Source organism: Mixophyes fleayi, chromosome 5, assembly GCF_038048845.1.
Source record: "Mixophyes fleayi isolate aMixFle1 chromosome 5, aMixFle1.hap1, whole genome shotgun sequence".
In the NCBI taxonomy this organism is placed as follows: domain Eukaryota; kingdom Metazoa; phylum Chordata; class Amphibia; order Anura; family Limnodynastidae; genus Mixophyes; species Mixophyes fleayi.
This window is the reverse complement of record NC_134406.1, coordinates 84,545,081-84,558,950: the sequence shown is the minus strand read 5'-3', so window position 1 is coordinate 84,558,950 and position 13,870 is coordinate 84,545,081. Positions and strand designations below refer to the sequence as shown.

The 13,870-nt window shown below is 39.1% G+C and overlaps 1 protein-coding gene across 5 annotated transcripts in view; it reads right to left on the bottom strand.

The window, feature by feature from the left end:
• Positions 1 to 13,870, bottom strand: part of LARS2 (leucyl-tRNA synthetase 2, mitochondrial) — a 141,247-nt gene that overhangs the window by 94,160 nt on the left and 33,217 nt on the right. For all 5 annotated transcript variants that reach the window (XR_012692787.1, XR_012692786.1, XM_075212501.1 and 2 more), the window contains one exon: positions 5,942 to 6,033. Coding sequence is in view for 3 of the 5 variants with exons in the window: in XM_075212501.1 (XP_075068602.1) it covers positions 5,942 to 6,033 (92 nt within the window). In the remaining 2 variants the exon portion in view is untranslated. The remainder of the gene's footprint in view (positions 1 to 5,941; positions 6,034 to 13,870) is intronic.

Sequence of the window (13,870 nt, the reverse complement as noted above, 5' to 3'; positions counted from 1 at the left end):
TAACACGTGGCCTCCAACTCTGCTTTATTGTCACATTTGTGTGCAACACGTGTCAGACTTGTTTATAATGCCTGCTGTTATGTTATTACAGATAGGTGTCTCTTTATTCGACTAAATGTATTGTTTTAACTTAGTAGTGAGATTAAGGGTGATGTGTGGCCCTTTTGCCATGCAGCCCCTGAAGTCCATCAGGTTGCGTATCACTGCTCTAGACTAATAGTCTTACACTAAGGGGGGTATTCAATTGTCGGCGGAAACGCCGAAAATCTCGTGCTCCGCGCACTATTACCATTGTCACGGTAATTTTCTCGCTGCATTTCAGCTCGCAGCTCCCTAAACCGCGAGCTGAAATCCGGCTAACTACTACCGTAATAACGGTAGTAGTTTTTACGCGGCGGGATTTCCTAACAATTGAATACTCCCCTAATTGGTTTGTTATGGTTTCATAAATTGGTAGTCATTTTGTACTAATTTGATTTGTAGTGTGAGACAAAGGATTAATATTTATTTTCAGCAGGGCTGAATATACCATTAGGCAGCTAAAGTACCCATCTATAGCAGTTTCCAGAAAAAGGACTAATAGTTTATTTCTACTCAACAATGAATCAATGTTGCATCGTTCCAGCCTATGTGTAAATATGAAGTCGAGCTTTGCCTCTTTCAATAATTTTTTTTTTTTTTTTTACAGGGCTATGTTATCAAAGGCTTCTGGAGCATAAACCTAATCTGGTTCCTTAATAATCTGTATCTTCAAAGTTGCTATGCTTACGAGTGCCTACAATATAAAACAGCATTGATTTTATATTTAGGATGTCTAAAAATATTGTGACTTTGTAATTTTGAAATGAAATGATAAAATTGACTTGATAAGTTTAGTCAACATTTCAGAGTTCAGGGTTCTGCAGTAGAAAGCCTGTTTCCCGCAGAACCACTGACTGTTTAAAAAGCATTGTTAGCAATAAACATGGAGCTACTGTCTTGATCTTTAATTCAAAGTTTCAGACACAAATGAACAAAGAAGCAGCGATTGCAGTAAACGCTGTGCCCTTCCATAGCAGATTCAAATACAATCCCTGTGCATTGCAGGTTATTTCTTCATAATACATTCTGTGACTATGAGTCATATCTCATTGTTCCTTTTGCTCTGTATTAAAATGTTGCCCTACACAGACAACTTTCAATGTAATCTTCAACATGAGACGAGCGAGAAGCATGACAAACAGAAATGCCTTGCTTTACTTTATTTAAATAAATACATTTCAGAACACAGAACACATGCATTCAGGCGGCGCCTTTTCTGGCTCAATGAATTAAAACCAAGCTTATGTATTATAACCATCAAAATAAAGAAAAGGTTTATGCTGGTACATGGTAAATAAAAATATGATTTATTCAGAATAATTAAAACTAAAACAACTATTCTGAGCTGTAATCTTTGGTTAATTCAGTGATCACACATAATTCATGATACACAAAAGGTTAACACCTGTATATGAGATGCAAATAAAACTAGAGAAGAAGGAGAGAGGAAAAAAGAAAAAGACACAAAAATTAGGAGACTGTATCCAAGGAAATAAAACACTTATTTTAAACGCCACGTAAAACTAATCTACAATCTGAACTGAGCTGAAGGAAAGAAATAGCAATACAGTTCACCCTTCTCTGCAACAATCAAAGTATTTTTTTAGGGTTAGGGTGTAATTACATTTCTCTACATTTTATACATACAAGATATGTGAACATGTGTCTAAGTCAATTAACATTTTTCTAATTTAACACTAATAAATATATACACACACACACACACACATATATATATATATATATATATATATATATATATATATATATATATATATATATATATATATATATATATATATATATATATATATATATATATATATATACACACACACAATTTGCCTCTACAAGATGATCTTCATACATCATATGTGCGTTTGGTTTCAAGTGCAGCCATACATTCTTACACATTGGGAGAACAATCTTCGAATGTATCTATATATCAAATTGACATTTGTTCCAAGAATATTTTTCTTGTTATTTCTCTCTTTTTTGATGTGTCACAATCCATTCTTGTTGACATGTCCTGTCTACAGTATGTACATGACATTAAGACTTCACATGACAGCACAGTGGTTAGCACTGCTGCCTCACAGGGCTGTAGTAATGGGTCTGATTTCAACCATGACCTTATCTGTGTGGAGCTTGTATGTTTTCCCTGTGTTTGCAAGTGACTTCTACCAGATGCTCCAGTTTCCTCCCACACTCCAAAGACAAACAGATAGGTTAATTAGTATTTGATTAGATAAACCCTAGTGTGTTTGTGTGTATATATCCATGTCAGGTGCAGGCTGGGAGGCATCTGCTCCCCGGGCCGGTTCCATAGTGGGCTACGTTGTGTTGGGTCATTGGGCCACCTCCATTTTTCCCTTTAAAATGTTCCTGGTAGGCTGCTGAGTCGAGTCTTGCCCGGGCGAATATCTGCCAGCCCTCCACTGATCCATGTGTTAGTGAATATGGACTATAAAACTTTCACTAGGACAGGGACGGTTATAAATGATTCAATATTTTATGTAAAGCGCTTATAAATAATTGGTGTATATAAATAATGGTTAATAAATAAATGGCTCTTGACACTGTGCAGTGGGCATCCCTAAATTGAAGTGCTGTTCCAAAGTGGTCAACCCCTTTAAAATAATGGAAGAAATGTACTATGGGATGTTGTATTCCCAAAACAAAAACTGCTTACAGTACACCATATTAATCCGTATAGTAATACTGTACTATATAAACCATTATGAAGTATTGGTTATACCCACTTTTGCATCTGGCAGACAAAGCCGGATTAAGGGGGGCAGTGCCCCGGGCCCCCCTCTCCCTAAAGGGGGCCCCCCGCATGACCTCACCTGTCAGTTGCTGTCAGATGCGGCGGCTGCCCTGACTGTTGCAAGTGATCCCCCCTTCCACTCAGTGATAGGCCAAACATTCGGCCTATCACTGAGAGCTCGTGTCACATGGGACGTGCACCACATGACAGGTGCCCTCCCATGTGTAAAGTCCTGCAGAGAGTGCGTGGCGCGGATGGAAGAAGGTAAGTGTTATTAGTGTGTGTTGTGTTAATGCAGAGTGTGTGTGGTCAGCATATATGTGTGCGAGCGTTTGTCAGCATTTGAATGCAGTGTGTGTGTGTGGGGGCCAGTGATTTAATGCACTGTGTGTGTGGGGGCCAGTGATTTAATGCACTGTGTGTGTGGGGGCCAGTGATTTAATGCACTGTGTGTGTGGGGGCCAGTGATTTAATGCACTGTGTGTGTGGGGGCCAGTGATTTAATGCACTGTGTGTGTGGGGGCCAGTGATTTAATGCACTGTGTGTGTGGGGGCCAGTGATTTAATGCACTGTGTGTGTGGGGGCCAGTGATTTAATGCACTGTGTGTGTGGGGGCCAGTGATTTAATGCACTGTGTGTGTGGGGGCCAGTGATTTAATGCACTGTGTGTGTGGGGGCCAGTGATTTAATGCACTGTGTGTGTGGGGGCCAGTGATTTAATGCAGTGTGTGTGTGGGGGCCAGTGATTTAATGCAGTGTGTGTGTGGGGGCCAGTGATTTAATGCAGTGTGTGTGTGGGGGCCAGTGATTTAATGCACTGTGTGTGTGGGGGCCAGTGATTTAATGCACTGTGTGTGTGGGGGCCAGTGATTTAATGCACTGTGCGTGTGGGGGCCAGTGATTTAATGCACTGTGCGTGTGGGGGCCAGTGATTTAATGCACTGTGCGTGTGGGGGCCAGTGATTTAATGCACTGTGCGTGTGGGGGCCAGTGATTTAATGCACTGTGCGTGTGGGGGCCAGTGATTTAATGCACTGTGTGTGTGTGTGTTTTTGGGGGCCAGTAAATGACTGTAGTGTGGGAGGGAGGGGGGGGGGGTCTTAATATAATATAGGTAGGCTATTAATTTAATTGTGGAGTGCATGTGGGGGCTAATTATTGGGTGCTATTTTATTTGTGGGGTGATGGTGGGGCTATTTAATTTAATAGTGGGTCCTATGAATTTAAGATGGAGTAATTGGACCTTTAATTTAATGCTGGGGTGGTGAGGTATTAATTGATTGTGGGACTGTTTGTGGAGAATGAAGTCTATTTATTAAATGTGATTATGAATTATTTAATGCCTGGAATTGTTGTGGGAAATGGTAATATTTGTTAAATGTAAATGCTATTTAAATTATTGTTGGGGCTGTTTGGAGGGAGGGAAATAGGTTTATATATTAAATGTGTTTGCTATCTAATGTCAGGGATGGTTACAGGGAGAGATCTATTTAGCAAATGTGAATATTATTATTTTAATGTTGGGGGCTGGAGGAAGGACTAATTATAAAACGTGAGTGCTATTAATTTAACACTGGGACTGTTTGCAGTTTTCTAAATTTTATGTACCCATTTTGTTTCCCAAATAGGGCCTCCAATATTCCAGGATTCAGACAACCAGCAAATGAGCTAAAGAAACCAGCAGCCACAAGTGGTGACAGTGAGAAGAACAGGTAGGAGAGAGTAGGACAGTCTGCCAACTGTCCTGAATCTGATGGGACAGTCCCGAATTTGGGTGACTGTCTCGCTTAGGACAGTTGGGAGGTATGTCCCGCTTCACCGTGTACTGCTCGTGAAACAGAGCTGTGTGCACCTAACAGTAGTGCACACAGTATTGCATGTGTATTTGTCTAAAATGATAACCATGCTACATCATAGGGGCCCCCCCTGTCTTAAGTGCCCCGGGCCCCCCGAAGCCTTAATCCAGCTCTGCTGGCAGAGCTAAGCCAAATTTCTCATTAAAGAGAGCTCTAATCTTGGTCACATGATTTCTATTCTAACTTACAACTTGACATAAAGTTGAAAAAAGTTTACACAATGCAATTACCAGTGTGGATAGGCTGCAAATTTGACATTTCTGCAATCAAGACATAATTACATTTGTTCTATAAGCAGAATGTTTTGATCTGTACGTCGTTGAAGCAGTACAAAAAGCTACATTACATAATGAAAAAAAGGAAGTGTCTCTCAAACCAGACACATTTGAAAGATTTTCCCTGGATCATGAATAGGCATTAGACTAAATAACCAAGACAATTAATACTTTGAAATACCAACTAAAGTAAATAAATAAATAATAGGGCATGGAGATGTGTTAAACCTTTAAAATGGCAAATATATCAAGCCACTTAAGCTTGCATTGACATCACACCATATTATATGATGTGTTAAGGCAAAACATTATTCATATTCAATCTTTGTTACCTAGGAGGATACAAGCCAATCGCTTAGCCATTCTCACTCCCAGCTTAGAGTGATGCAGGACACAGAAGTGCAGCCAATTTAAGTTATGGTACAGAGAACATGCTAGACAGACTTTGTCAAGTATATTTATTTTAGTTTCAGTTATAATATCAGATCAATAGCACACGTGTTTTTTCCCTTAAAAAAATATGTATATAGAATAGGACAGCACTATAATAATAAGTAATAACACATTAACATCATGGCCTACTTAATGGTCAAGCAATTTCAGCTGTCAGCTAAAATGTATTTGAAACAATACAAAATAATACTTCTCTGAAAGGGTGAATGTGTAGCACAACATAAATCTTATAAATGCAGGGGTTTAATTGGTCCTGACCAGTGGCAGTCAGTGGCATGCATTGTCTATTTACACAGGTAGCAGTAGAAATCTACAGTACAGACTACAATTGAGAATGCTAAAGAGCAAAATGAAAATCAGTGAGTAAAAAGTTAATTAACCCAGAACTTAATTGCATGAGTATGACAATGTTTTTACATTTAACAATGGACAATTTAGATACTGGTGGTACTACTCTGCATCAGATTATATAAACAGTACATATTAACAAAATGGCAGTTCATACCTTTGGGTCCAGGTATCAGGACTCAAACCACGTTCAATTGCTGCATTTTCGGCGGGCAGTCCAAATGCATCCCAACCCATTGGATTGATAACCTAATAAACACAGGAAAACACAAAGATAAATAAAGATGGCGCTTCTATTATTGCTATCACTTATTTACCACAGAGTTCCTTTTAGTCCACTTTACAATAACCTTATTGGTTAGTACATATGGTTAAGCAATTTAAATTAAGTGTGGTACATCCTTTTGCCAGCAGCTTTCTTATTGATTGTAATATTTGTAAATCGCATAAAAAAGAATGGAGATGTACAATCACAAAAATCTATTTGGCGCTTGTTTAGTACCACAGTGCAAGATGCAATGACGTACCGTAATCCCATCAATGCTTTATTAATCTAACCACACTAAAAAAACGATATGTGATTGGATGCTACGGCTTTCAGAACATCATTGTTATTCATTAAGTAAGCCCCTTTGTGTGACTTTCTGGTGACGCATTTCTATTACTGTTGTCCACAATCTTTTTATGGCAGGCAATCATGTGCCTCATACCCTAGAGCCATGTTTATAGAACACACAAGAATGTCAACCACACACTGCTCCGTGCAACCGCACACCTGAAGCCAGCATAAAAGATAACTGCATATATAATTGTAACCCCGGGCTCAATGACTTGTATTGATAAGACCTCTTGTAGTGCATCCATTACTGGAAACAATTGCAAGTCATCCAATTCACCCCCGCAGCCTATCAGAGAGGAGAGAAATAAAGAACCGTTGCTTAACAACAGAAGGGTTGCATCAGCTAATCAGAAGAGAAACAGTTGAGAGTGATAGTGGGAGTGGCAGCTGACCAGAGGGTTACAGAGAGCTTTTGGGGAGAAGAGGAAATTGAAGTGGTCATCAGTCAGCAGAGAGATAAAAGAGTTGACAGACAGGTTCGTGATTAAGGTAACCCCAGAGCAGAACTGAGTCATATTTGACAGGACTGTCCTAGAGAACTGAAACCAGCGTTAATGATGTGTGAGTAAATACTGCTGACAGAAGTATATGTGCACTAAGGCACCATTTTAAAAACAAACACTACTGAAAGGAATAAACATGCGCTGAGGCACCATTTTGCTGAGAGAATTAACTGTGTGGTGAGACACCATTTTGAAAGTAAACACTGCTGAAAAGTGAGCAGTACAGTGGCTTAGTGGTTAGCACTTTTGCCTCACACCACTGGGGTCATGAGTTTGATTCCCAACCATGGCTGTGTGGAGTTTGTATGTTCCCCCGTGTTTGCGTGGGTTTCTTCCGGGTGCTCCGGTTTCCTCCCACACTCCAAAAACATAGAAGTAGGTAAATTGGCTGCTATTAAATTGCCCTTAGTCTCCCTTGGTCTGTCTATGTGTGTGTATGTGAGGGGATTTAGATTGTAAGCTCCAATGGGACAGGAACTGATGTGAATGAGTTCTCTGTACAGCGCTGCAAAATTAGTGGTGCTATATAAATAAATAGATGATAAAAGTACTGTGAAGAAGAAGTAAGAAGTATGTCAACTGTTATACTAGCAAATGAACACCAGTTTAAGATCTGTGCAAGAGCAGATGAGGGATGTATATTTTGTAACCATATTCATACCGACCAACTAGTCCACCAAGAACTGTGTTGGATTAGACAGGAATTTAGTTTGTGTGCGATATAAATATATATACATATATATATACACATATATATACACATACACACTTTAGTATTTGCAACCCAAGTGAAGTGTGCTGGAGTCAAGATGCAGTGTAAATAGTTAGATTTTGTGGCAGAGATGGCCTGGCATCCAATTTATTGTGAAATCCATTGTGCTGCACCACTACGCAAGAACACTATGTCACCACCTAGGAGCAATTTCTGTAAAGTAAAACCCACATGTGCAGCCTCGGACTGGCCTGCCGGGCAGCCGGATATATATAACGGTAGGCCCGGCGGGGTTGAAGCTCCGCCCCCTCCGCTGTTGGGCGGAGCTTATGGGGAACATCGGAGTTCAGATGTTGGCGGTGCCGCCACCCGCATCACCTCACCTGCCATTTTCTGTGAAATACGGCTGCGGGAGCCCACTGACTCCCCCACGATCAGATGATCTCTAAATCTTTCCAGTAGTACAGCAGTACCGCAGCGAACACGCCCACTACACGTCATTGGTCTCATCACTATCGACGTGGATCTCTAGTCAAGCGCCTAGCAACACTAGCGTGCATTCCAGCTGACAACACAGATCCATATCCGGGACTGCCGCGCGGCTAAACAACAGCAAGTATTTCTTAACGCTGCTGTATTAAGTGGAATTTTCTCCTATTAGTGTTTGGTACATTCCGGATGGACACCACTTTCTTTATCAGATCTTAACGGCCACTGGGACTATATGTTAGATATAGACAGCAACCCTGCATAACCACCCCTCTAATTGAGGCCTATATCCCCCCGGGATGGACATTATTTGTTTTTTTCTTTAACACCAGTAATACCTGCATCACGTAATCGGCTGGAGGTCTTCACTCCTTAGGAGTGAATATTGTGTGTTTATTGTGTTTTTATTGTCTATTAGTACGTGCTTCTATATCACAGGAGTAGTGGTCTATATGGTGTAGCCTTTTACTGAAATATTTTGAATTTTGGTGTTTTTATTTTTCAATTCATTTGCTGGTTATAGTTGATGGTTTTATTTCTATTTTATTAACAATAAATTATACAATCAATTTTATCTGGTCACCCATATATATTCACTTTGAATAGTACGTATTACCAATACTGGTTCAGTATACAGTTAAAAGCCAAGAAGTCAATGAGAAGTAAATATATATATATATATATATATATATATATATATATATATATATATATATATATATATATATATATATATATATATTTTCTTTTTTTTTATTTATTTATTTACCAGGTGTCCTTGTACTTTATGTTGTAAGTTGCCCTCCATGGGCTGACCACACCCCCTTGACTGGCCACACCCACTCTTAGTTGGCCACATCCCAATGTAGTGGGCCCCTATCACTGCATTCCCCCGGTGGGCCCTTCATGCCCCAGTCCAACACTGCACCCAAGAGCTAGCCAAGCTAGAGAAGAGGAGGGCAGATGAGGAGGTGCCTTTTCTAGTTATGCTCCCCCCCTAAAACCACACATCGTGACAGGGGTTTAAACTATGTGTTAAATTAAACAACAGAAATAAAGAAACATATTTAAAGGCACAAATCTAGGGGGCAAGACATTGCTTAAAAACAATATAATAATGGAAAAGTGTATTTTCATTACTATTTTAATTTACATTAGCTTTTATAACCCTAAAAATAAGTTTTTTTATGTACAAAATGCAACTAAAACAAACCTGTCTGTCACAAAACAAGCAATTAAAATTCCCTCTGATAATCTAACAAACAAAATTAAGCAACATGTTGTTTAATGAGCATATAGGAAAAATGCTCAAAATGTCAAATAGCTACCAAAAAGATGTCCAGGGAAAACGGCAGGAATTAGATGGATAAAAAAAAAGCTATTAGTTGTGATACTGGGAAAGAAACAAGAGAAGCCATATTGTTTTGACTTGGAAACAGCAAGAATTTTTTACAGCAATAACACCAGAACAGTTATTATTGTATAGAGAAGCTGATTTGATTTGAAAATGTTCAGTTTATCCTGTCACTATTTAAGTTAAAATAAGGATTTGTGGGTCATTGATATTTCACTACTGGCCTCAATCACTAATAGTGATTATTAGCACTATAGAGATTGTTAGCAGTGTGATTTTAGAAAGAGGCACAATTAAATTAATAAACTCTTTTTTTTTTTATTTTAAAAGCACACCTTGTTGCTACCCAGGGAAAACTGTCATTATGTAAATTGCACTTAGAAGAATTAGAGTAACATAACCAGAAAAACACATCCCTGAAATAAATATATTAGGAAATCAAATTTCAATAACATTATTTTTGCATGCTGCAATATCAGGTGCAAATACAGAGTTGTCATGGCAATAAGCTCTTAAAACTAATTATTCAAGCATGAAACATTACAATCTTTATAAAAAATGAAAAGTTGAAATTTTTCATAAAATGTTATTCAGCTGTAACGTTCCATTCTTGATGGAGACATAATCCTCAGGTTCAGCTGCCTTGGCTATGCTGGGTCCAGTCATGTTATACATTTGAAAAGGCAGGTGATGTCACAGCTTCCATATTTACAAATCTAGTTTAGGGCTGCCAGATGCCAGCTGTGCTTCCTTGCAGATAAAACATAACCAAAATGCTGAACTAAACTAGATTAGTGAAAATACACAGAGGTCATGTAATAATAACAATCTGCAATTAAACTGCAAAAAAGCTACAATATTTTATGCTCTCCCTTAATTCAGTTTCTTAAACTATGTTATAATGGGTTGTTTTTTTTAGTTAGTTTCCTTTTTGGCTATAAATACACAACTTCAATATGAAATGCTGCAGCGTCCATTGACAACATACTGTATATATCAGAATACTCATAGCATTACAGAACTTATCAGCCATTTTTGGCTGTGAGTGGCTTCTGAGTTTGCATAAATATACCGAAAGAGAGGAAGTTTAGCTTTCATATACAAAAAATTAGCTATAGAAATATGCTCTAGGTTTGCAAATGAGACATGTACAGTGACACCAGTAACTTCACTCTGCTAGCTATTAATTTACTTAGAGACTGTGCACAACTGTTCCCTGTTCATCTCACACAATGATTAGCAATATTTAAAAGCAGATAACATTTTCTCAATAATGAAAATGGACAATACAGCATAAAACCTCACTGCATCATACATTGCCTATCTATGAGAGAATGTGCCTGGTCCTCCTGCATATTCGTCTAAACTGGCATCCTGTGGTTTACTGAGCTCTAGCCAAAACCAAAAAGGTGCGATCCAAAAAGGGTGTAACTAAAACAAACAGACTAGCCTCATTAGTCATTGGGTATTTGTAAAAAAAAAAGATGAGGACATTATTTAAAGTGATCCATGCATGAGAATGAAGCTTAGTTTCCCAGAGCTTGACCCTGGATAGCAAACGCCACCTCAGGATGACGCTAGCAGCTGTAGCCTATAGGCTACAGCATCGCTGAGGGGGGATGGCCGCACATGAGCAGTACAGACACCAGGTCAGAACCCAGTCGTTTGTCACCATGAAGTTTCGTTTGCAACCGCGATAACATTTTACAATTAATTTTTTTGTCTTCAGGGGACTCCAGGGACCTATTCAGATTAAGATCGATGCTTTATCTCAAAGCACATTAGGTGAGGTAACTGGAATGCCCAGCACAGTATTCCATTACATATAATTGAGGTGTTCTCAAAGAAAAAGGATGGTCCACCAGACCACAAGCAGCTGCATAAAGAAAATATTTACTTTTAATTGAAAAAAAATGAAAAAATGGTTGCTCATCGAGGCAGGCCTACTGGTGCCCAGGCCCGGCATAGGCACGCCTCTGGATCCCCTTCTTAGAGACTAGTCTCCTCATTATGGGTGCCGTGCAGGTCAGCCCTGGTACCTTCCTTTCCTGTTCCTCACCTGCAGGGAAAGGCACTGTGAGGAGCCTTACAGGGGTCCCCCATAGTGAATAGCTCACAGGGGTCCCTCACCAGTCCTTCCCTTGGTGTCACTATCCAGGATCCTAATATAGGATCTGGGATCTGTATTGGCTCCTCTCCTCAGCCCCCCAGATTAGCACTGCATTAGAAGTTCCAGCAAGTTGGATTGGTATAAAGTTGCTGATCTTGGTAAATTGAGCCTGCACAATGTATTGTGTATACCCTGTGTAGTGTGTGCAGCTTCCCTTTACATTTATGTAAGCCACATATGTGAAGCTATAAACAAATCTGGGACTTATACAGCTCCTAATTAATTTTAGAGTAGCAATTTTATACATGTGTATGTTGGTTTTTTTCCTGCTTCTTTATTGAACTAATTATTGGTTTTATATATTGTGGCATTTGATATATATAGATATATATATATGTACTGCTGTAATGTGGTGGAGTGGGGTATTTCTGTAATGTGGAGAGGCTAAGTGGTATAGTGGTATTGCTGTAATGTGGAGGGGTTAGGGACACAGTGGAAATGTAAATGAGTATTCCTGTAATGTGGGGGTGGTATAATTAATTGCTGTAATGAGAAACGCTGGGGTGAATCTATGTAATGGGTCGGCAATATATAAGATTGCAAGTGTAGCGTGGGGGAGAGTGACTGCTGTAATATGGAGTGTATTGCAGATTGCTCTAATGTGTGTTGAGATGATATTTATGTAGATTGTGAATGTGGGATATTTATTGATGTAATGGTGGTGCTAATAAACAATGTTGGGGTAAATATTTATGTGATAGGAATTCTAATAATTCAATAGCTACACCCTTTGCTTGCTGATCACTCACATATCTGGCTACACAGGCGCACCCACATCGGTGACACGCCAAATGTTAATTTGACAATTTGGCCACATATACCACAAGGCCACTTTCAGAATATTTTCCCAGACCACATTATATTCCAATCCGCTCCTGCCCGCTCCAAATAAGCATTGAAGCTCTTCACAGCTACAGGGAGTTTCACACCGCAAGGAGAGTTGGGAGCTTCGGGCCCTCACGGATGGTTTCTTCTAACATCACGGGTTCGACTAGATCACAGCAGGAATGATAAATTTACTTGTAATTGGATAACACAAAGAATATTTGCAGTATAAGAATTATAAACAACGCAATTATAAAATCAGAGTGAGAATTTTTTTTTATCCTGTTGCATTTAGTAATTGTCTCTCCAATCTTATATACAGGTGTCTATGCGCAGTCACATTGGTAAATTGCTAGACTTCATCACTGCCTCTATGTGCACAATGTACTACAATTTAATACTGTCAATTCAGGACAGGATAGGTATAGCAGCAGCACAGTTGTACATCATCTGAAATTCATACAACTGCTTTGGAATACCAGATTATTACTACTGGCAGTCATTTGTTTTGTGCTACTAGTAAGTGTTTAACACATCTATTGGTCACTGCAAAGATTGTTCTGTCCTGTTGCATTTTAAAAAAACTTTAAAAGTTTGTCAAACGCACTTGCGGATAAATCAATCTGATGAAATTTTGAATATGTACTTGTAATTCCAATTGCACCACCGAAAGACTAGAAATAACCACACTAAACATTAATGGGAAGCTCAATGAGATGGTCATCAGCTCACCCTGTATATCTATCTAGCCTTGATCTTCAAATGACTGATGAACAGATTCTGAACTATGTAAATCCTCTTGGTGCTCAGACCTATTATTATTATATTCCTTTATTAATAGAAGCACCATCATAGCATTATTATTAACATTAAAATAAATTTGTAGGGCGCCACAGGGACTAACAAAGCAGACAGTATCAGAAAGCCTCTAAAGATTTGAAAACTGAGGGAAAATCACATTGGGCATGGTAGTGAATTCCATAAGTGGGTATCAGCAAAGAAGTGTTGCAGCAGTAGTGAAAGGCAGTTACCAGAAACAAGGTGAAGAGCAGCTCAGAGGGCATGAGGGAGAGTATTTTGATATGAGATTTGAGATGTATGAAGGGGTAGTTGTTGAGGGCTCTGTAGGTAAGGGTGAGTAAGTTGAGTATGGATTATGGAAAACACAGGGAACAAGTGTAGGGATTTGCAAAGTGGTGCAGGAGATGTGAAGCGGAGCCACATTTAAGATGGATTGAAGTGGGGATAGATGGGTGAAAGAAATGCCATAATGCCAGATTGCAGGAGTTTGGGGTAGACAAGGCGGGAGATGATGAGAGAATGGATAAGATTTTGCTAGCATGTTGGATAAGAAATGGGTGTTTTATAGGAATATTTATAAGGTAAAAGCGATAGGACTAGGAGAAAGACTGCT